Source organism: Vipera ursinii (assembly GCF_947247035.1).
Source record: "Vipera ursinii genome assembly, chromosome: 5".
In the NCBI taxonomy this organism is placed as follows: Eukaryota; Metazoa; Chordata; class Lepidosauria; order Squamata; family Viperidae; genus Vipera; species Vipera ursinii.
The window spans coordinates 4,159,012-4,182,370 of NC_139518.1; the positions used below are offsets into that span (position 1 = coordinate 4,159,012).

Below are 23,359 nucleotides of genomic sequence, written 5' to 3' on the forward strand. Positions count from 1 at the left end.
GGAAATTCCCGATGCTGGGGTCAGGGATGTGGTAGCCCAGGAGGCAAAAAAAAAAAAATTTTTTTGACCCACATGGAAAAACAAACACTGGAACGAGACCCAGGATTGAACTTCATGCTTAAAATTTCTTTTTCTTCCTTTCTCTTTCTCCTTCCTTCCTTCTTTCATCCCCTTTTCTCTTCTGGCTTTCACTGACCCTTGGTCCCCTGCAGGATGCAGAGCCCTGCCTGCCTGCCACTGCCTCTTGCAGACCCCTTCTGGTCACAGCCTTTTCCAGCTCCTTGTCTGCCCCTCGTATCCTTGACACGGTCAGTCACCAGGAGCTCTTGAGTTGCGGAAACAGGCAATGGAGACGTCGGGCATTTCTCAGGGAGTAGGTGAATAACAGCAAAGAAACCAACACACACACACACCCGCCAATTACAGTCGCCTTAACGATCGTGCGATTCTGCAGGCAGACACGTACCACCAAATAGATCAGCCATAAAGAAGAGGAAAGAAAAATCGATGGCGCTTTGCCAGGCTCTCGGCTCTGAGCGCCCTTAAGACGCTCAACACATTTAAATTACAAGGAGGAAATTCCCGTTAAGACTTGCTGCCTTTTTGGTCAGCAAACATGCAGGGTGTTCGTCTGACTGACAACGGTGCCTTTTAACAAGGGGCACTAGAGCACCACTTCTCTACCTTGGCAACTTTAAAATATGTGGATGTCAACTCCCAGAATTCCCCAGCCAGCATGGGGAGAAAAGAGTTCAACTCCCAGAATTCCCCAGCCAGGATGGGGAGAAAAGAGTTCAACTCCCAGAATTCCCCAGCCAGGATGGGGGGGAAAAGAAAGAGTTCAACTCCCAGAATTCCCCAGCCAGGATGGGGGGGGGAAAAAAAAGACTTCAACTCCCAGAATTCCCCAGCCAGGATGGGGGGGGAAAGACTTCACCAGAATTCCCCAGCCAGGATGGGGGGGAAAGAAAGAGTTCAACTCCCAGAATTCCCCAGCCAGGATGGGGGGGGGGAGAGAAAGAGTTCAACTCCCAGAGTTTCCCAGCCAGGATGGGGGGGGGAATTCAACTCCCAGAATTCCCTAGCCAGGATGGGGGGGAAAGAGTTCAACTCCCAGAATTCCCCAGCCAGCACGGGGGTCTTCAACTCCCAGAATTCCCCAACCACCATGGGAGACATCAGCTCTCAGAATTTCCCAGCCAGGATGGGGGGGGGGAACTTCAACTCCCAGAATTCCCCAGCCCCTGGGACTTGGGCCTGCTGGCATCAGCAAGCCACTGAGTAACTTAGGTGCTTACATCAGATGTCGTGGCGTCATTGCCCGGCACCATTTGGGTAAAAAAGCCACTGGAGGCAGACGGAGTGCTGAGGATGTGCTGGTTGTGAACTCTGCGAACGAGGCGGCTTCTGAAATCCAGACTTAGCACCAGCCACCCTCCCGATTCTTCCCCAAAATGGCCCCTGGCTGGGGAAACTAAGGGGCTCGAGCTGAGCGGAAGTAGATTGAAAGAAAACATTCGTTTTTCCAACTCTTTATCTCGAGTTTGCAGGAAGTGCTTCCCCAAACGGGAATGTAAAGCTTGGTACCGAGGTGTCTCCCCCATTTGCGTTCGCCCCTCTGATCAGCTGCCAACTCGAGCAGAGGCTTCCGAGCTGAGCCCGGCCGTCTGTCGAAACCAGATTATTCCCGCACCCCCATTGAAAACGAGACGCGAGGAGGAGGAGGAGGAGAAGCAACTAGGAGCCTAATCGTTTATTGGCAGAAGGAAGGGGGTGCCAACTCTCCGATGGCCTCTGCCGTGGCAGAGACCCTCATAATACTGGAAACCCTCTGGGCAGACGTGGGCCCTTAGCAAGAGGAGCCGCCCGGTGGGAAATGTCCCGAGGAATGCCAAAGGCAATATTTTCCCCCCTGCTCGGCCTGGCAGGTCCCTCGGCTGCCGAAGGTCAGTCTTTGACACGGGTGTAAAGGCCGTCTTGAAGGGCCAAGGGTCCAGGCCCTCCGGCCAGCTTGGCCTGGAAGGCACCGAGGGAGACGCCCGCCCCTTTTTGCCAGGCTGGACCCCGGAGGAGCTGGTTGGTGTTGAAGCCTCGCCTCCGTCTCACAAAGCGATCTTGGTATTTCGGAAGCTGGAATTATCCCTGCAAGACAAAGGGAGAAAACAGACCAGTTTACGAGGGCCAGGCAAAACTAATGAGCTAATGGGGGTGGGGGGGAAGTCTGTCAAGTGTGTACTACACACCGTGAAGCGACTCTTTCCGCTTGGACCCTGAAGGTGCGTGAATGCAGCTGACATCCCGTTAAGGGCAAGAGGGAAAGCGCCGGACCGGCTGGCTTGTTAAGATTTTGAGGGCCTTTTGCCTAAAGAGGGTCCCAGTGCAAAAAAAGAGAGAAAGGGGTGTGTGTGTGTGTGTGTGTCAAATGGGCTTCTGTTTTGTCCCTGATTTTGCGGGCTATAGGAATTGGGGTGGGGGGGGAAGGGTCTAAGACAGGGGCCTTCAAACTTGTCCCTTTGATGACTTGTGGACTTCAACTCCCAGAATTCCTCAGCACATGCTGGCTGGGGAATTCTGGGAGTTGAAGTCCACAAGTCTTCAAAGTTGCCAAATTTGGACACCCATGGCCTACAGCAGGAGTCTTCAAACTTGGCCCTTTGATGACTTGGGGACTTCAACTCCCAGAATTCCTCAGCACATGCTGGCTAGGGAATTCTGGGAGTTGAAGTCCACAAGTCTTCAAAGTTGCCAAATTTGGACACCCATGGCCTACAGCAGGAGTCTTCAAACTTGGCCCTTTGATGACTTGGGGACTTCAACTCCCAGAATTCCTCAGCACACGCTGGCTGGGGAATTCTGGGAGTTGAAGTCCACAAGTCTTCAAAGTTGCCAAATTTAGACACCCATGGCCTACAGCAGGCGTCTTCAAAGTTGGCCCTTTGATGACTTGGGGACTTCAACTCCCAGAATGCCTGGCTGGGGAATTCTGGGAGTTGAAGCCCACAAGTCATCAAAGGGCCAAGTTTGAAGACTCCTAGTCTAGGACAACTCATTGCGGGACAACTCACCGCCAGGCAAGACTTATTCTAATATCGAAGGAACGACGGGATAGAACCATTCAGAGCCATGATGGCGCAGTGGTTTGAAGGCAGTATTGTCGGCTAACTCTGCCTGACGCCAAGAGTTTGATCCTCACCAGCTCAAGCTTGACTCAGCTGCCCATTCTTCCCGGGTCAGTAAAATGAGGACCTGGATTGTTGGGGGGAGGGCAATATATGGACTCTGTCGATCAGCGGTCCACAACCTTTGTGGCTTGGCGGGAATGGGCAGAGGGCTGTGTGAGCATCGGAATGGCTGCACGCGCATGTGGGCACACAGCTCGACTTGCGCAAAAGTCAGGCCGGCACGCACATGTACACAGCTCGACATGCGAAGTTGAGCTGCGTGCACATCCCTACGTGCCATTCCAATGCTCAGGCAGCCCTCTGACCCCACCCCCAAGACGCAAAGATTGGGGACTGCTGATCTACAGAGTCCGCATATTGCCCTCCCCTCAATCTTCGCGCCAGCCCACCGCTCACACGGCCCGGTTGTGAATAGCCCACGGCCCAGAGGTTTGGGGGTGGGGGGGGGTTCCCTGCTGTAGACTGCTTTAGAGAGGGCTGTAAAGCAGTATGAAGCGGTATATAAGTCTAAGCGCTCTTGCTGTTAAAGGAAGGATGCCGGAGGAGGGAGCAAAGGAAATGTGAATGAGAAAAAATACCGTATTTTCCGGCATATAAGACGACTTTTTAACCCATGAAAATCATCTCAACAGTTGGGGGGGTCGTCTTATACTCCCAGTCGTCTTATATGCCGGAAAATACGGTAAATAAATGTTTAAAATGATTTTAAATAATTAAGCGGAACTGTCGCATTGTTCCACGGTGAATCTGCTGCCATCAAGGGCAACAGCTGGATAAGAGGGATCACTTGGAGGGAAATATATATATATATGTGTGTGTGTGTGTGTGTGTGTGTGTGTGTGTGTATGTGTATAAATATATGTATGTATGTATGTATGTATTAAGAAAAGGAAAGGCCTAGAGTCCTACTCCAGCCCGGCCCTGCCCTGCCCTAAAAAAAAAAAAAGAGCAGATATTTGCGCAACCAAACATTTCACTCTTCTGTAAACTGCCATCCATCAAGGTGGGTATAATGGTTGCACAAGGCCAACAAAGCTTGTTAGTGATGGAAGGTAATAAAAACCAACACCTGCTCAGGCTCTTCTTCCTGGTCTGCCTAGGGAGGTTTGCTCTTTTATTGTGTTGTTGTTGTTGTTTAGTATTTGTGTGGTGGTGGTGTTCCAGCCATCCCCCGCGCCCCCGCCCCCCCCGCTCAAGAGCTTGGTGTTTTGTAAGCCTCTGTTGCTTGCTTACTCCTCTTGGCAATCCAAGATGATTCGTTTGTGGTTTGGAGGCTAATTAGTTAATGGAAAGCAGAGGGAGCCCACGGGGGCGTGGCAAACGACAATCGAGATGGCGGCAGGTGGCGGTCACAATAGTGCAATGGAAGCAGGAGGAGGGGCTTAAACCCAGGGGGAGGGACTTAAATTGGACTGTCCTGGCTGATAAATCTGAATATCTGACTGTATCCTGTAGGCCAGGGGTGTCCAAATTTGGCAACTTTGAAGGCTTGTGGACTTCAACTCCCAGAATTCCCTAGCCTGGCTGAGGAATTCTGGGAGTTGAATTCCACAAGTCGTAAAAAGGGCCACGTTTGAAGACCCCTGCCGTAGGCCATGGGTGTCCAAATTTGGCAACTTTGAAGGGCTTGTGGACTTCAACTCCCAGAATTCCCTAGCCTGGCTGAGGAATTCTGAGAGTTGAAGTCTACAAGTTGTAAAAAGGGCCATGTTTGAAGACCCCCGCCGTAGGCCATGGGTGTCCAAATTTGGCAACTTTGAAGGCTTGTGGACTTCAACTCCCAGAATTCCCTAGCCTGGCTGAGGAATTCTGGGAGTTGAAGTCCACAAGTCGTAAAAAGGGCCATGTTTGAAGACCCCCGCCGTAGGCCATGGGTGTCCAAATTTGGCAACTTTGAAGGCTTGTGGACTTCAACTCCCAGAATTCCCCAGCCGGCACATGCCGGCTGGGGAATTCTGGGAGTTGAAGTCCACAAGCCTTCAAAGTTGCCAAGAGGACTGTAGGCACTCTTGATCCAAAACCTTTCTACGGGGATCTTCTACTCTTTGTTCCTCCTCCTCCCACTGGGGCTGGCCGGAGACTTAAAAATGACACACACCAGCGGCCCCAGAGAAGGAGGGAAGGCCCGCCAATAGCGCCCAACGGGGAAGATCTTCCTAGTTGAGTCTCAAGTTCAACCGTGAAGGCAGATGAAAGCTAGCCTGGAAGTTTCCTCCTCCCCACCCGGGAACGAGCGCAGCCCCACCACACCCTGCAATAAACAGCACGTTCACAACAGCAACACCAGCCAAATGAAATAAATAAAAGGTTTAAAAAACAAAACAAAAACGAAACCAAAGGGAGCCCGAGACCAGCTAATTTTATTTTGGGATGGTCCCCTGCGTCTTCTCCTTCCGGGAACCTGAGGGGACGAGGACCACGATCAGAAGGTGACTCTGGGTGGGGGCTGAAGAGAGCCAACTTAATAGCACTAGCAGACTTATATACGGCTTCACGGCGCTTGACACCCCTCTCTTAAGCGGTTTACGGAGTCAGGATATTATCCCCAACCAATGAGGCCCTCATTTGACCGACCTCGGAAAGCTGGAAGGCTGAGTCGCTCTTGAGCCGGTCAGGATCGAACGCCTGGCAATGGGCAGAGTCAGCCGGCAATACTGCATTCTAACCACTGCCCCACCGCGGCTCTAACCACCGGGCCACCGTTTCTTCTAGCCCTCCCTCTTTGAGCCGTTGGCGCCGCCGCGGTTAGAATGCTGCGTTGCCGGCTGACTCTGCCCACTGCCAGGAGTTCGATCCTGACCGGCTCAAGGTCGACTCCGCCTTCCGGGGTCGGTAAAAATGAGGGCCCAGATTGTCGGGGAGGGGGTGGGGGAAGGCAAGAGGCTGACTCTGTAAACCGCTTAGAGAAGGCTCTAAAGCGGTATATAGGTCTACTGCTACTGCTCTTCTTAAACCAGGGGTAGGCAACCTCGGCTCTTTTATGACTCATGGACTTCAACTCCCAGGATTCCTGAGTCAGCATAGCTGACTCAGGAATCCTGGGAGTTGAAGTCCATGAGTCATAAAAGAGCCGAGGTTGCCTACCCCTGTCTTACACTGAGCCTCAGTTCTGCAGACGCGGGATATACGCTTTTCTTGTGGCAAAGCGGGCTCGTGCGGCGAGTCAACCCATGGACGGAAGAGGCTGGGCGAGGTCACACACCTGCCGGAAGTCCTTCCCGGTTTGTGTTGTCGTTTTTAAAAGCCGAGAGAGGCAATTTGGGGCTGGCAGGTTGTGCCCGGACCGCTGGCCCTCCGACAAGCGAGGTGGCAGCTGGCTGGACTGGGGGTGGGGCCCTTCCTCCCTCCCCACTCGATGGTCCCACACATCCACACAACACAAGCAAGCTAAGGATGTACCTGTCAGCCTTGGAAGAGCCTGGGCAACCAAGGGGGCAAGCTCAGGTGTTTAAGGGGTTTGGACACCCGAGAATTTAGCCTCGGCTCCCCTCCCCCCCAAAAAACCCCTCCTCTTTTGTGAGATCCCTTTATAAAGGAGCAGTTCCTGCAAATTTGCAAGCCGAGGGGTAAATATCTTCAATCTGGTTCAGGATGGGATAAGGTGGCTGGGTTGTTTTTTTTTTTTTAATGCCAGGCTAGTTCAGAGCAGCATGAAATTCAAGGGCGGAAGAATTTTGTTGGGTGGCACTTCAAACACCCTGCTCCGATACTGCAAGGATGAAAGGTGGCGTAGGGAGATTTTGTGTGTGTGTGTGTGTGTGTGTGTGTGTGTGTGTGTGCGTGTGATGGGAGAAGACATTGATTAAGGGAAAAGAACTAGCCGGCCAGGAGTATTATCAAGGCCGCAGGCCTTCAAAGGGGAACTGCCGCTCCCTCGGAGTGGGCGCGAGTGCGAGAACGCGAGTGCGAACGGTGATGGAGGACGAGTTGGGGGGGGGAAAGGAAGGGCGGGAACCCCGGCTGAGAGGTGCATCCCATAATGGTTAAAAAAGAAAGATGATGCCCTACCCTGGGTGTGTGAGTGAGAGAGGGAGGACGCTCATTTCACCGGCCGCTGCTGTTCAACAGGCCATGAAATTCTTCCCAGGCCCTGGCAAGCCAGAGGGGGTGGGGTGGGGTGGGGGAGAAAGCCAAAGGGGTGGGGGAAGGAGGAAGAAGGGGGGGTGAGGAAGGGCAGGGAAACATACACACAAAAGAAAAAACAAACAAACAAACAACACAAGCACTTCAAACCAAAGGCTCAACTCTGAATTAAGAGAAAAGACAATCGCGGGCAGTTTTTTTTAAAAGCACTTTCCTGAGTGGGAAAGGCAAAGTTTTCTAAGTTGCTTTCTGGGGAGGGGGGGGACTGAGATGGAGCCCCACCAGGACAGGGATCGAAAGGCAGCTGGGATGCCCCCCCCCCACGTGAAGGAGGAGAGATCTGGCTCACGTCCAGCCTTTGCTTAGGCCCTCATCTCTCTTCTACTCTGCCCCCCCTCCCCCCCATTCCTATACGGTTCCCCTTCCAGGAGTTGGGACTACAAGATCCCTCTTAGCACACCTGCCTTTTACCTGGCTGTGAATGATCACTTCTCTCCCCATCCCTCCACCCCACCCCACCCCACCCCACCCCCACCCCAAGGAAGCTGGGTAAACAGTCGTTTTGTTTTATCAATTTGTACGGAGAGCCCTTGTGATGCAGTTTTTAGAATGCAACATTGCCGGCTGACTCTGCCCACTGCCGGCAGTTCGATCCTGACCGGCTCAAGGTCGACTCAGCCTTCCATCCTTCCGAGGTGGTTTAGAGAGGGCTGTAAAGGACTCTGAAGTAGTTTATAAGTTTATTGCTACCCTTCTTCCTTCCTTCCTTCCTTCCTTCCTTCCTTCCTTCCTTCTTTCCCTCCCTCCCTCCCTCCCTCTCTTCTTCCTTGCATCTTCCTTCCTTCCTTCCTTCCTTCCTTCCTTTGAGCCATGGTGGTGCAATGGTTAGAATTCAGCATTGCAGGCTGACTCTGCCCACTGCCGGCAGTTCGATCCTGACCGGCTCAAGGTCGACTCAGCCTTCCATCCTTCCCAGGTTGGCAAAATGAGGACCCAGATTGTTGGGGGCAACAGGCTGACTCTGTAAACCGCTTAGAGAGGGCTGTAAAAGCACTGGGAAGCGGTATATAAGTCTAAGTGCTATGGCTATCCTTCCTTCCTCCCTCCCTCTCTTCTTCCTTGCGTTTTTGTTTTCTCCTTCCTTCCAGCCACGGTCGTGCAGTGGTTAGAGTGCAGCATTGCCGGCTGACTCTGCCCACTGCCGGCAGTTCAGTGCTAACTGGCTCAAGGTTGACTCAGCCTTCCGTCCTTCTGAGGTTGGCAAAATGAGGACCAGGGGGGGGGTGTCACGTGATCCCCTTTTGCGACCTTCTGACTAGCAAACTCGACGGGGAAAAACAAGATTCACTTAACAACCGTGTGACTAATTTAACACCTGCCGTGATTCACTTAACAACCGTGACAAGAAAGGTTGTAACACGGGGGCAAAGCTCACTTAACAATTACCTGGCTTAGCAAAAGAAATTTGGGGCTCAATGGTGTTTGTAAGTTGAGGACTACTTGTGTGTGTGTGTGTGTGTGTGTGTGTGTGTATTTGCTGATGCTTTATTTAAACTAAATTCATATGTCAGTGATTGCATGACCTCTGTAGGTGCCATACACTTATTAAATACATCAACTCCCCCCTTCTGTCAAAGGATGGGTTGGCTCAGAACTCGAACTCAGATCTTGCTCACAGACAGCTAGCATTCCCCTGTTCTAAGGGAACTCTTTTCTATCTTTATCTCAATCTCTACTCTCTCTACAATTCTGGGATCTCCAGGAGGGGAGAAAGCACTGGGATTTATTACTCTGTTTTCCTTCTATGGCTATACCGTAACACTTTGCTGTTTCTGCATACTTCCCCTGTGAACTATCTCTCCCCTTGATGTCAGCTGAAAAGGGGGGGAAGAAGAAAGGAATGCGCCTTGGGCAACAGGTTTATCTCCGCATTCGGAAAGGAAGGTGTGAACAGCCGACAAAACATCACTGCAACCCTGAGACAGCCCGGCATTAACTGCTCTTTCCTACAACGGACTTAACACCTGGGGATTGGCACATGTGAACTGACCGGATGGCCTATTGGGGTGGGGTTTTGCTTGGGACTCTTTTAATCTATTGATCTGAGCGGGAAACCCTCAGATCCTGTCTTATTATGCCTGCTGCCAGCTTCTCCTAACAAAAGTTCCCTTTGGAAGAGACGGCTTCCATGAGTTCTGCTTCCTTAGCATGAGGTTTTGAAGTGGGCCCTGATACCGGGTGACTCACTTTTCAACTGCGGTGATTCGCTCAACAACTGTGGCAAGGTAGGTCGTAAAAATGGGGCAAAACTCACTTACCCAATATCTCACTTAACAAGAGAAATGTTGGGCTCAACTGTGTATCACTTCTACCATCCCGGATAAGGTAGGCCGTCCAATCTCTTTTTTGAAAGCCTCCAGGGATGGAGCACACACAACTTCTGGAGGCAAGCAGTTCCACCGGTTAATTGCCCTCACTGTTAGGCAATTCCTCCTTAGTTCCAGGTTACTTCTCTCCTTGGTTAGTTTCCACCCGTTGCTTCTTGTCCTGCCTTCTGGTGCTTTGGAGACTAGACTGACCCCCCCTCCCCGGCCGCCTTCTTTGGGGCAGCCCTGCCACTTTCCAAAGTGTTATGATTCCTCACCAGCCGGTGGATCCAGCAGCTGAGTCTGAGGAATCAGAAGAGGAGGAGGAGGAGGGGCCTGGAGTGACATTACGAGTCAAAGGAAGGCTCTGAGGAGCTCCAAGACTTATAGTTGGACCAGGAGCCCGGCCCCTCTACTCGTGCTCAGGCTGAGATACAGCTGTGCTGGGAGTCTGAGTTGGACAGTGACGAAGCACAGCTGGGACAAATCCAGGATGCACGAATGTGCAGCCAAGAGAAGCGAGTAGGGCAGAGGAATGCAATGGGGCGGCTCCAAAGGCAAAGGAGAAGGCGTTAGGAAAGCCACGCCTGGGCTGCATAATAAAAGGGAAGATGTGGGAGGTGCTGGCTGCCGAAGGCCACCGTTGGTGTTGAGGATCCAGTTTCTGTGAACCGTGTTTGTTTGCCTTGGACGTTGACTCAGGTCTGTGAATAATAAAAGGGGTTTGGGTTTTCCCTGCGGTTCCTGCCTGCTCGATTGGAAGAGGGGTTTGTCTTTGTGAGGAGAGCAAGGACTCACGTAGGCTGGGACAGTAGGCATGGTCACCCATCACCCTTGCGACCAATACTGTCAACACTGACTGAATAGTAGCTGCCCTAGCAGTTCGAAAGCATGTAAAAATGCAAGTAGAAAAATAGGGACCACTACGGTGGGAAGGTAACAGCGTTCCATGCGCCTTTGGCGTCCAGTCATGCCGGCCACATGACCACGGAGACGTCCTCGGACAAGCGCTGGCTCTTCGGCTTTGAAACGGAGATGAGCACCGGCCCCTAGAGTCGGAAACGACTAGCACGCATGTGCGGGGGAACCTTTACCTTTACCTTTATGATGGCCTTATCTTTCCTAGGCGGGTGGAACATGTGGGCTGTTAACCAGAGACGAAAGAAAAAAAAGGAAAGAAAGAAAGAAAGAAAGAAAGAAAGAAAGAAAGAAAGAAAGAAAGAGAAAGAAAGAATGAAAAAGAAAGAAAGAAAGAAAGAAAGAAAGAAAGAAAGAAAGAAAGAAAGAAAAAGAAAGAAAGAAAGAAAGAAAAAATACCCATGGCTTTCTGATACCTCCAAGACTTGACACAAGCTGGGCCAATGCATCGTTTTTGCAAGCCGCACACGAAATCTGTTAATAGAGCCATGTTTTGGATTGGAAAGGGAAAAAAAAATCCAATCACTCCCAGTCACAGCTTGCTTTAAATCTGCTTTGCTAATGACACCCAGAATAAACATAAAAATCCGCTCTGGCTATATGCCGCAAAAGTGCTTTCAGATAAATCTCGGGGAACGGGTCTAATGGGGCGGCCGCTGGGGCTATTTTTCTTGCTGATGGGGGAAAAAGGAAGGGGGGTGGGGTGGGGAAAGATCCAGCCTGCCTGCTTAACAAAGCTAGACAAATGGGAGAGGGAGGCAGGGGTGAGGGTCTCCAGTGAGCATTCGTAGTCCTTGGAGACGGACGGACGAGGCTGAATTTCTTAAATCTCCTGGGTGGGTCAGTCTCTCCTGGTTGCGGAATGGGGCAACTTGCCCCAGACAACTCGCCAAGGGACAATTCAACAATTCAATTTAATTATTGAAAATAATTTAAAATAGCAATACCACTTACGTATCGCTTCACAGGGCTTTACAGCCCCTCTTTCTATGCGGTTTACAGAGTCAGTATTTGCCCCCAACAATCTGGGTCCTCATTTTACCGACCTGGGAAGGATGGAAGGCTGAGTTCGACCTTGAGCCGGTCAGGATCGAACTGCTGGCAGTGGGCAGAATCAGCCTGCAATGCTGCAGTCTAACCACTGGGCCACCACAGGAGGGAGGGAGGAATAGCAATAGCACTTAGACTTATATACCGCTTCACAGGGCTTTACAGCCCCTCTCTAAGCGGTTTGCAGAGTCAGCATCTTGTCCCCAACAATCTGGGTCCTCATTTTACCAACCTCAGAAGGATGGAAGGCTGAGTTAATCTTGAGCGGATTGAACTGCTGGCAGCGTGCAGTCAGCCAGTAATGCTGCATTCTAACCACTGCGCCACCCGGACCCCTTCAAAACTATTTTAATTTTCATCATTCAGATTTCATTGTGTCCCTCCTTTGGCAACCTTGCGTTAATGGTTCCAGTCCACCATTTCTTTGATATTAGAGTAACTCCTGTCCCATGGCGAGTTGTCGTAGACCCCTGACTAGCCTGGTTTGGAGGCCAAACGCTCCCTCCTAACAGCACCAGAGCACGCTTTGCTGCACAGGTAGCCCCCAACCTACAATCACAATTGTGCCCAAAGTTTCTGTTGCTAACCGAGACAGGTTTTAGGTGAGTTTTGCCCCATTTTGCCACCTTTCTTTCTTGCTACCGTTGTTAGGCGAGTCACTTCAGCTGTTAAGTTAGTAATATGGTTGTTAAGCGAATCTGGCTTCCACCGCTGATCACAAAAGGAGATCACAGGACCCCGGGGGACACCGCAACTGTCGTATATGTGACCCAGTTGCCAAGTGTCTGAATTTTGATCACGTGGGGATGCTGCAAAGGTCGGAAGTGTGAAAAGCCGGTCATGAGTCCTCCCTTTTAAGTGCTGTTATATACTTCGGATGGTCACTAAATGAATTGTTGTAAGTCGAGGACTGTCTGTCTGTGTCTTGTCCTTGAACTATCTTATCTGTGGGGCGCTAAACCAGCAACTGCTTTGCCAGCCGCCAAGGTCATCCCCAAGTTAGTGGATTGGGTGCCAGCCTTGGTATCTCCTAAGTCAGGGGTCTTCAAACATGGCCGCTTTAAGACTTGTGGACTTCAACTCCCAGAATTCCTCAGCCACAAGTCTTAAAGCGGCCATGTTCAAAGACCCCTGTCCTAAATGATGGCCTCTCTTATTCACCCCCGGGGCCCCCTCAAAACGTCTGGAAGCTTCCTGATGGAAAAGACAGTAGTCCTCAAGTTACAACAACTGTCCAATGTTAAGATAAGTTTTCGATGGCCCAATTCACACAGCTGATCTCAAAGGCTCAAACTGACCAGGGTTACTCTTGAGCTTGCAAAAGGGAACGTTCAGAAAAGTCAGGATACCCCGGTCTTCCAATGTAGGTAGTCCTCAACTTATGGGCCACAAGTGAGCCCGGAATTTTGGCTGTTAAGTTGTCCTGGTTGTTAAGCGCCTCACCGCCTAAGCTGACTCGGGTTTACTGCCCTTTTTGCCACGCTTAAGCAGGCCGCTGCAGTTATTAAGCGAAACACCTGGTCGTTTGGCGAATCCAGCGTATCAAACGGGCAAAAATTGGGAGAAATGGAGGAAATGGGGAAAAAAAAAAAGGTCACAAATCGAAGTCACGGGACTGCAGGCTGCTGCGACTGGTCGTAAACGCAAGCCGGCTGCCGAGCAGCCGAAACGGGGATCGCATGAAGCAAAGGAGCGTTGCGGCCCTCGTAACTTCCTACCGGCAAGCAGCTTTTTTGAAGTCTGATGTAACTTCAAATCGTCATTAAGCGAGCGGTCCTTAAGCAAGGACCGCCTGTGCCTGGACTGTAGAGGTTCAAACCTGACATTTTCTCAGAAAACCAAACTGCAAATAAATTACGAAATTTGCCAGGGGTGGGAGGGAGATGGGGAGAGGAGGAGGGCAAATGAAAAATTAAATCTCCACTACAGACAGATGAACATAATGTCTGGGTTGTAAAGCTCTCGGTGACTTGGAAGCCTGGCCGTCCGAGGCCCCTGCCCATCTGCACTGGCCGGGCCATTGGTTTTTAGATGGCAATAACTGCTTTAATTTGGATTTTGCAAATATGGCTTTGGGGGGGCATTAGGAGTCGAAGGTGGACTACGTACCCCACAAGCACACGGGGAAGCCTGGCCCGTCACAAGGAAGGTCCCACAGATTCCTTGCAGCTGTTCTGTCCCAGCCTACTACGTCCTTGTTACTTCACAAGGCAACCCCTAATTTAGCAGTAGACTGGATAAATAAACCCCTTTGATTGGAGTTACAGGCTTCAAACAGAGCAGGAGCCAACAGGAAAATAAGTCAAAAGGTTACGTAAACAGACCATCATCTCTTGACACAGACGTTCTTTGCAAACGGTTGCCTCCAGCAACCAGCCCTGCCCACACATTCCCTTTTTGTTACGCAGCCCCCAAGGCGTGGCTTCTCACTGCTTTCTCCTTCTCCCCTGGAGTCGCCCCATGGCCACCCTCTGATTTACTCGGGTGACCTGTCTGCATTTCCCAGCGTCTCTGAGGTCTTCCAGCTGTGCTTCCTCTGAGTCTGACTCCGCCTCCCAGCCCAGCTGGCTTTCAGTTTGACCACGAGTGGAGGGGCCAGGTTCTTCCTCACTTTGTATGTCTGGTAACTCATCAGAGCCTTCCTCCTCCTCTGATGGCTCCTCAGGCCCCTCCTCCTCCTCCTCTGATTCCCCGGACTCAGCTGCCGGGATCACAGGCTGGCATGGAATCACAACAGCCTCTAAGCTGTCCTTCCAGGGCTGAGCAGAAATGATTAGAAAATCACTTGAGGTGGGTGGGGTGGGCATACAGGGGAGGAATTCCTGATGGACGCAAGAGCTTTCTTTTTCCGGGACGTACAGACAGTCCTCGAGTTACAACAGTTTGTTGAATAACCCGGTTGCAAAGGCACTGAAAAACGGGACTTAGGACCGCTTTTCCACACTTAACGACTGTTGCAGCCTCCCCGCGGGTCAGGGGATCCAAATTCAGACAGCTGGCAACTGACTCGTATTTATGATGGTTGCAGCACCCCGGGGTCATGTGGCTCTCCTCTCGCGACCTTCTCCCAAACAAAGTCAATGGGGAAGCCAGACTCTCTTCACAACCGTGTTGCTAACGTGACGACTATAAGCAAGGAAGATCACAAAGCGGGACAAAACTCACCTCACTGGTTTCTCGCCTAACAACAGAATTTCTGGGTTGAGTTGTGTTTGTAAATCGAGGGCTACCCGTATTCAAAGCATAAATCAGGAAGCGATGGAAGGATTAGGGATTAGAACAGGGGTCCCCAACCTTTCGGGCAGTGGGGACTGGTTCCGTGGAGAAACGTTTTTTTCCGCGGACTGGAAAGTTGCGTGGGTTTGCGTGCTGCCTGCATCCCACGGATGGGACTTTGCTAGCTTGTACGGACTGGTTGCTGGCATGCCACAGACCGGGGGTTGGGGGACCCCTGGATTAGAACGCAAGCAGCTGAACAGCCCATAAGAATGGTATACGGAACACTTTCTACAGCTCCAGCCAATTTTACTTCCTGAATTGCCTGTGGAATTGGGATTTATTATTTTTTTTTCTAAAGCTGACAGTTCGGGGGAAATTCTAGAGGCTCTGCAGACAAAAAAGAAACAAGCCAATTGACCCCTTTCTGTTTTGATGCTCTCTCTCTCTCTCTCTAACTTTGGTGCTTGGGGGCCAAATTAGTTCCAGAGCTGGAAGCAGCTAAAATTACGCGGCTAAAAAAGGGAGACTGACAGGTTATCATCTCGGCCATAAGGGGATATCGCGGGTACAACAGCCAAATTCGTTTTCCAAGTGGTGAGCATCTCCATGCCCTGCTTCTTGTGCCGGTTAATTATTTTATGGCATTTTGCCTAATGTTTGAAGACCTGTCAGCTGGGTGTTCCAGATGTACGAGGATGCAACGCAGATCGTGGGCAGGCCGAATGGCCTCAGCCCCCGCAGGCGTCCGGGGAGGTGCACGGCTGGGGAAGGCTTAAAGAAGTGCGCGCCACTGGAGTGACAGAGCACCCAAGGGCTCTGAGCTGCCGTTAACCGATTCGTTAATAAATCTCCTTTCCTGTTAAGCAAGCCGCTTCCCTCCACTTCTTACCCTCCCTAGATCTCCCTTCCTCCACAATCAGAAGCCTGCAGCTATGCCAAGGTTATTTATGAAGCATTATCCGGGATTGGTTCCATTTTCCATCTGTTTTTCTGGCACGAGGGGATGCTGTGAAGAGCCCGCTGCTGCATGGGAAAGCAGGGAATATGCTGTGTGTGCGTGCGCGTGCGCGCGTGCATTTCAACACTGATATAAAAAAAGGCCAGGAAATGGAAGAAATAAAGGAACATTCAGTTCGGCATCTGACTTGTCTGCCTTCAAATGAGGGAGCTTGGAGAGCCAGCTCTTGCTGGCCACCCCAGTGCCACGTTCCCCCCACCCCAAATAATAAATCCGTTTGTGCAACACATACGCACGCATGCCCCTTGTGAATAAACCAGGGCTGCAAAATGCGAGACAGTTGCTGGATTGCAGCAGAGGGAGAAGAATAAAAATATGAAACCATAAAAACCTCAATATCGACTGCTGTGTCTTTAGGGTGTGGTGACCTCCAGGGGGGTGTCATCATCACTAGCTGGGGAACACAATGTCTGGAGGAGTGGTTGGAGAGAAGAGAGAGGGACCTACCACTTGCTTCGCCTCACTAGGGCCTAATCTCCGGTGGTGAGTTATTGCAGAGGAAGGAAGGAAGGAAGGAAGGAAGGAAGGAAGGAAGGAAGGAAGATAGATGGGAGAAGGTAGGAGGTAAGAAGGATAAGAAGGAAGAGAGATGGAAGAAGGGAAAAGGGAGGGAGGGAAGGAAGGAGATAGGAAGGATAGGAATGGAGATGGAAGGAAGGAGGGAGGGGAAGGAAGGAAGGAAGAAAGAAAGAAAGAAAGAAAGAAAGAAAGAAAGAAAGAAAGAAAGAAAGAAAGAAAGAAAGAATAAAGAAAGGAAGGAAGGAAGGAAGGAAGGAAGGAAGGAAGGAAGGAAGGAAAGAAGGGAAGGAAGGAAGGAAGTGAGGGGGAAGAAAGGGAGGGAGATGGGGGAAGGAAGAAAGGGAGATGGGAGGAGGAAAGAAGGGGGAGAGAAGAAAGAAGATAGGGAGGAAGGAAGGGAGGGAGGGAGGGAGATGGGGGGAGGAAAGAAGGGAGAGGGAAGAAAGAAGATAGGGAGGAAGGAAAGAAGGAAGAAAGGAAGGAAGGAAGGAAGGAAGGAAGGAAGGAAGGAAGGAAGTGAGGGGGAAGAGAGGGAGGGAGATGGGGGAAGGAAGGAAGGAAGGAAGGGAGATGGCAGGAGAAAAGAAGGAAGGAAGGAAGGAAGGAAGGAAGGAAGATGGCAGGAGAAAAGAAGGGAGAAGGAAGGAAGGAAGGAAGGAAGGAAGTGAGGGGGAAGAGAGGGAGGGAGATGGGGGAAGGAAGGAAGGAAGGAAGGGAAATGGCAGGAGAAAAGAAGGGAGAGGGAAGGAAGGAAGGAAGGAAGGAAGGAAGGAAGGAAGGAAGGAAGGAAGGAAGGAAGGAAGGAAGGAAGGAAGGAAGGAAGGAAGGACTTCGAGAATTTCTCTGACTAGAGATTTGGGGGCTCAGCTAGACTGGCAAATCTCCAGGTGGAAATCTACGACGGTGACCAAGCCACGGCCAGCCACTTCCCCCTCCTGTACGTGCTTCTTGGAGAAGGCAGGGGAGACTCGCGAGGAAGCCCTGGAAACAAACCCACGGATCACGAAACAAAATCAACCCAGAGTTCTCCCTGGAGGCACAACGGACCAGGCCCAAAGTATCCGACTTCGGGTTACCTAACGGGAAGACCCAGATCTCTGGAATAGCCTCCGTTGCTGGGCAAGGAAACTGGGAAAGGCGACCAGCAGCAAGGTGGACGGACTCTGTTAAAGACGGCTGATGAGGGCACCAGTTGAAAGATGTCGAAAGGCCAGCTGAGGGAGAGAGAGTTGTGTAGATAACCTTTCTTATGGGGCTGCTAAGGGTTGAAAATGACTTGAGGATTAATCAACCCATCAACAGGATTACAGGAAGCCCTCGATTTAGGACCACAATGGAGCCCGGCGTCCAGTCAGAACGGAAGAAGCTTCTTGGATGAGAAGCAAAATGTCAGAATCCATTTATGTCATATTCATAAATGGAATGTTTCAAACATTATTCCATGGATTCTGCCATCTCCCGAAGAGAAGAGAATAGATGTGTATTGAACCGGCAATAGGCATTTCAAAGGAAAGGAGAAGCCTTTTGAACTGGGGAAACAAAAGGGGGGGGCCAGCATCTGGTTTTTGTCACGGAAGACAGCAATAAACATGAAGGGTCCTAAGTTCCTTTTTCCCACGAGACGGAGGATACGAGAGAAAGGATGGGGGACTGACCAAATGGGGGGTTTAAGGGGGGTTAAACCGGGAACTCTTTATAAGGGTTTACTTCGTGGAATAATATTAAGTCCTGTCTCGTTCCTACAACCAAGCATGTCATAGTAAAGATTCTTTTGGGAATAGATTTGACTCCAAGAATTTTGTCTTCCTAAGACGTGGTTTGGGGTAGGTCCTGACACAAAATGTCTTCCAAGGAAAAACAAGGAAGTCCAGTTGCCTCGTGCAAAAAGCACCTTTGGGACAACCAGGACCTGGAGAGGACTGAGAATCTCCATGGACCCTTCCTAGCAGTAAGAACCATCATCCACAGCGGAACAACTTGCCTTTAGAAGTTGTGGGTGCTCCAACACCGGAGGCTTTTAAGAAGAGACTTGAACCATCATTTGTCGAAAATGGCATAGAGTCTCCCGCTGGAACAGGGGGTTGGGCTAGAAGACCTCCAAGGTCCCTTCCAATTGTCTTATTCTGTTATATCAGACAGTGAGGCTCTGCTTGAAGCAGGGCTGGATGAAAGTACAAAGGTTTCCAAAGTGTCTTCTCTTAGCGTTCGCTAGATACTCTTTCCATCGTGAAAAGCTTACTTTTTTTGGCCGAGCCACTAAAGGAATAATGTAGTGGAGAAGCCATATTCTCTATTCACATAAAAACAACAACCCTGAACTGAAGAAGCTTCTTGGATGAGAAGTGAAATGTCTTCAAAGACAAACCAGAAAGTCCAGTTGCCTTTGGGGGGGGTGGGGGGGAAGCACATTTGGAACAACCATGAACTGGATGACTGCGGATCTCCATAGACCAGAGGTCTCCAAACCTTTCATGGCTCGGAGGAAAGGAGCTTCCAAATTGGTGCGTGCGTCCGCATGCAAACAGGGCCACACGCACCGGCATGGGGCTAGCAGCCCCATTCACACATGCACAAACAGGACCACGCGCACCGGCGTGGGGCTAGCAGACCCATTCACACATACGCAAACAGGGCCACGTGCACTGGCGTGGGGCTAGCAGCCCCGTTCACACATGCGCAAACGGGCCACGCAACCCTGCCCAGTCCTAGCGGCCCCGCTCACACATGCGGAAATGGGCTGCACACACACCGCCTGGCGCTAGTGGCCCCGTTTGGGCCCATGTGCATGCGCAAGCGGAGCCGTGGGTGCTAGCACAAATGGGGGCAGGGGGAGTGTGCGCCGGGCAGCCATTTCTGCGGCCTGCTGGCCAACAGGCCGCGGCCTGGTAGTAGCAGACTGCAGCCCATAGGTTGGGGACCCCTGCTTTAGACAATTGAACCCAAAGCTTCCCTTGATAAGCTGGACCGTTGCTAAGTGAATTTTGACCCATTTTACAACCTATTCTTGCCACAGTTGTTATAGGAATTGCTGCAACCGTTCGAGTTAGTCCCACTTACGGTAAGTCAAGGACTTTTGATCTGACGCTACCGGAGAATTTATTTTAATTTTTTTTTTTTTGCCCGTAGGAAGGGTCCTATCGGAGGAGAAACTTCTACCCTATTTTACTGTTCTCAGGGCTGAATTCTATTTTCTGACCTGTTTGTCTCTTTCACTTCGATTAGGTTATTTTTTTTAACGTGGGTCCTCATCACCCAACCGGCATCTTTGGCTACAGAGAACTTTAGATGTTTTTTTTTCACACCTTCTTCACCCCGTCAAGCTCTTAAAATACGCGGCAATCTTTTTATCATTTCTGCGAGAAAATAAAAGTTCATCTGGAGCGGCCTGGCGCTCTGGTAAGCTAAAACGGCCTTCTTTAAAATACGGTTGTCCTCTTTATATGTTGATATCCTCTGCTCTGGTTTAAAGGGCCCTTGTCACTGAAGGAGATGGGAAAATTTAATATGCGGCATTTATAACAATGAGGAATCATCTGTACAGCCGCAGTCAATTTACATAGGGCCTTTCTGAGAGCATTTATAAATCTAATGGGCTTATAAATCCTCGTTAAGTTTCTGCATTTTATTTCCCCAGCAAGTGGGGCCGCACAACACATTTTTCTCTTGCCAGGTTTGGCTCACCGGCGCCAAGAATTCAAACACCAGTCAGGCAACTGGGGGGAAAATTGGGGTTGGAAAGCAGATTGCGCCAGAGGTTTGGGGCCAGGCTGGTGCCCCATGGAGGCTTCGCAGTTCAGTTTTGGGATGAGAAAGCCATCAGAGCAAAAAAAAAAAAAAAAAGAAGAAGAAGAAAGAAAACAACAGGTAGTCCTTGACTTACGACCACGACGGCGCCCAAAATTTATGCACGCTGAGGGAGAAATGAGTTTGGTGAGTTTTAGCCCCGTTTTACGACTTCGCTTGCCACGTTTGTTAAGTGAACCACTGCACTTGTTAAAATTAGGGGTCTTCCAACTTGGCACTTTTCTGACTTGTGGACTTCAATTCCCAGAATTCATCAGCCCCTGGCTGAGGAATTCTGGGAGTTGAAGTCCACAAGTCATCAAAGGGCCAAGTTGGAAGACCCCTGCTTGTGGACTTCAACTCCCAGAATTCCTCAGCCAGGCATGCTGGCTGAGGAATTCTGGGAGTTGAAGTCCACAAGCCATCAAAGGGCCAAGTTGGAAGACCCCTGCTTGTGGACTTCAACTCCCAGAATTCCTCAGCCAGGCATGCTGGCTGAGGAATTCTGGGAGTTGAAGTCCACAAGCCATCAAAGGGCCAAGTTGGAAGACCCCTGCTTGTGGACTTCAACTCCCAGAATTCCTCAGCCAGGCATGCTGGCTGAGGAATTCTGGGAGTTGAAGTCCACAAGCCATCAAAGGGCCAAGTTGGAAGACCCCTGCTTGTGGACTTCAACTCCCAGAATTCCTCAGCCAGGCATGCTGGCTGAGGAATTCTGGGAGTTGAAGTCCACAAGCCAGAAAAGGGCCAAGTTGGAAGACCCCTGCTTGTGGACTTCAACTCCCAGAATTCCTCAGCCAGGCATGCTGGCTGAGGAATTCTGGGAGTTGAAGTCCACAAGTCAGAAAAAAGCCAAGTTGGAAGACCCCAGCTTGTGGACTTCAACTCCCAGAATTCCTCAGCCAGGCATGCTGGCTGAGGAATTCTGGGAGTTGAAGTCCACAAGTCATCAAAGGGCCAAGTTGGAAGACCCCTGAGTTAGATGAATATTACCAATAGCAATAGGACTTAGACTTATATACCCCTTCCCGGTGCTTTACAGCCCTCTAAGCGGTTTACAAAGTCAGCATTTAAGTTAAAGCGAATCTGGCGTCCCCATCAGAAGGCCACGAAAAGGGGATCACATGATCCCGGGACACTGCAACCGTCATCAATGCGAGTCGGTGCAGGATGCTGCAACGGTCGTTAAGTGTGAAAAACGGTCGTAAGTCACTTTTTCCAGTGGTGGTGAAACTTTGAACGGTCACGAAATGAACTGGGGGAAGCGAAGGACCACCTTAACTTACAAGCTTTCGTCTACTCACCGCTCAAAGTCACAGCACAGGCTTACGGCCACTCCTCGCATTTGCGACTGTCGCTAACAGTCCACCGGACCCACGATCAAAATTCGGGCGCTTGGCAACCAGCCTGCATTCACGACAGTCGCAGCGTTCCGGGGTCATGTGATTCAACATTTGCCCCCTTCCCAGTTGGCTTCCGACAAGCAGAGTCAATGGGGGAAGCCGGATTCACTTACTGACTGTGTGATTCGCTTAATGACCATGGCCAAAGAGGTTGTAAAATTGGGCTGACTCATTTAACCACCCTCTCTTGCTTAGTGACGGAAATTCCCGGTCTCAAGTGTGGTTGGAAACCGAGGCAGTTTGACTGTAAAGGCAGTTTGTGTAGCATTAGCCGTTCAGAGCGAGGTTTTTCCCCCCCTGCAATTGTAAGATTCAGGAGTCCCCAATTTACGACCATTTGATGTTCTGATGCACTTAAGAAAGTGCATCCTTGAGGCCAGGCAATCCCATTTTGATTGCTTGGCAACTGGCTCCCATTTGCAGCATCCTGTAGTCCACAGGACCACAATTTGCAAACTTTTTTTTTTGAGTGTTTCCAACAAAAGTTTAATCTGGTTGTTTTTAAGTGATTTTTATTACTTTCAAATGTTTTTAGTATTTTTTTTTGAATTGTAAAACTCCCAGAGTAAGATGAGTGACTGGCCACATTAATTGATTGATTGATTGAATGAATGAAAGAATCCATTCCTAAGAATGGATTCGATTAATAACCCCATGATTTACTTAATGGCCACATGATTTGAGTTTTGATCATGGCAACTCACTTTCCATCGTCATAAAAATACTTGTAAAGTCGAGTCCAGCCATGCGGTGCCTCGACTTACGACTGTAATGGCTTCCAACCGAAATTCCAGTCTCCATTGTGGTCTTAAGTCAAGGATTTCCTGTGGGTGGACTTCAACTTCAACCCCCCGGTGACTGGGGAATTCTGGGAGCTGAATTCTCTAAGCCGCCGTTTCTCAACATTGAGAAATGGCGGCTTAGATATGGCCTAACGCAGATCGCTCTCAACTTACAGCAGTTCATTTAGTGACCGCCCAAAGTCACAACGAAACTGGAAAAAGCGACTTACGACCGTTTTTCACACTTACGAGCGCTGCCACGTCCCCAGGGTCACATGGTCAAAATTCAGACCTTTGGCAACTGACTCATATTTATGACGGTCGCAGTGTCCTGGGGTCACGCCGCCCCCTTTTGCGGCCTTCTGAGAAGCCAGAAGTCAATCGGGAGGCCATATTTCACTTAACAGCCTTGTTACTGACTTAACAGCTCCGGCGATTCACTTAAGAACTGGGGCAGGAAAGGTTATAAAAGGGGACAAAACTCTCTTAACTGTCTCACTTAGCAACAAAAATGATGGGGTCCATTGTGGTTGTAAGTCAAGGACTATCTGTGTGCTGGTTAGAGCAAGTAGCTATTCTAGGATTAAGAGCTGATAGCCTTCTGGGAAATGTAGTTTTCAGTTACTTGGTCACATCTGTGTTTCAGATTGGCCACTGGGAGGGACTTCCATTTGGGGATACTGGGTTTCCTGCATATGTGCCGAGCGGCATGTCTTGTAATGAATTCCAGCCACAAGAGCCATGGGGCTTTTCCGCTCCGTCTAACATGGGAAAATTAACCTCGTTTTTTTACCTGCGTGATAGATTATGAAACATATTTCAGAAGAATCTCTGCAGTAGCTGTGAGTTAATGTTTAGGGAATGCCTGATGCCCGATGCCTGAAGCCCTTCCGTGGAGTTTATCTGTCTGAATCACAGCAAAAGCAGCTGCTTGACTCAGAATAATCTGTTATAAACCTGTTGAGTCCATGAGGGCATCCAGACCGTAGCCGATTCCTGCCTGAAAGCAGTGAAGGAGGAATGAAAAACTAAAAGT

The 23,359-nt window shown here is 50.3% G+C and overlaps 1 protein-coding gene across 5 annotated transcripts in view; it reads right to left on the bottom strand.

Annotated features, from left to right (window-relative positions):
- Window positions 1-1,738: 1,738 nt before the first annotated feature.
- Window positions 1,739-23,359, bottom strand: part of EIF4E2 (eukaryotic translation initiation factor 4E family member 2) — a 55,062-nt gene continuing 33,441 nt past the window's right edge. For 3 of the 5 annotated variants that reach the window (XM_083364039.1, XM_083364038.1, XM_083364036.1), the window contains 2 exons: window positions 7,191-7,272; window positions 1,739-2,142 (listed from right to left, as the gene is read on the bottom strand). In XM_083364039.1, the coding sequence (XP_083220165.1) occupies window positions 7,227-7,272 (46 nt within the window). In that variant the 3' untranslated portion in view covers window positions 1,739-2,142; window positions 7,191-7,226. The remainder of the gene's footprint in view (window positions 2,143-7,190; window positions 7,273-23,359) is intronic. The other 2 variants (XM_083364040.1, XM_083364037.1) reach the window with 1 other exon arrangement.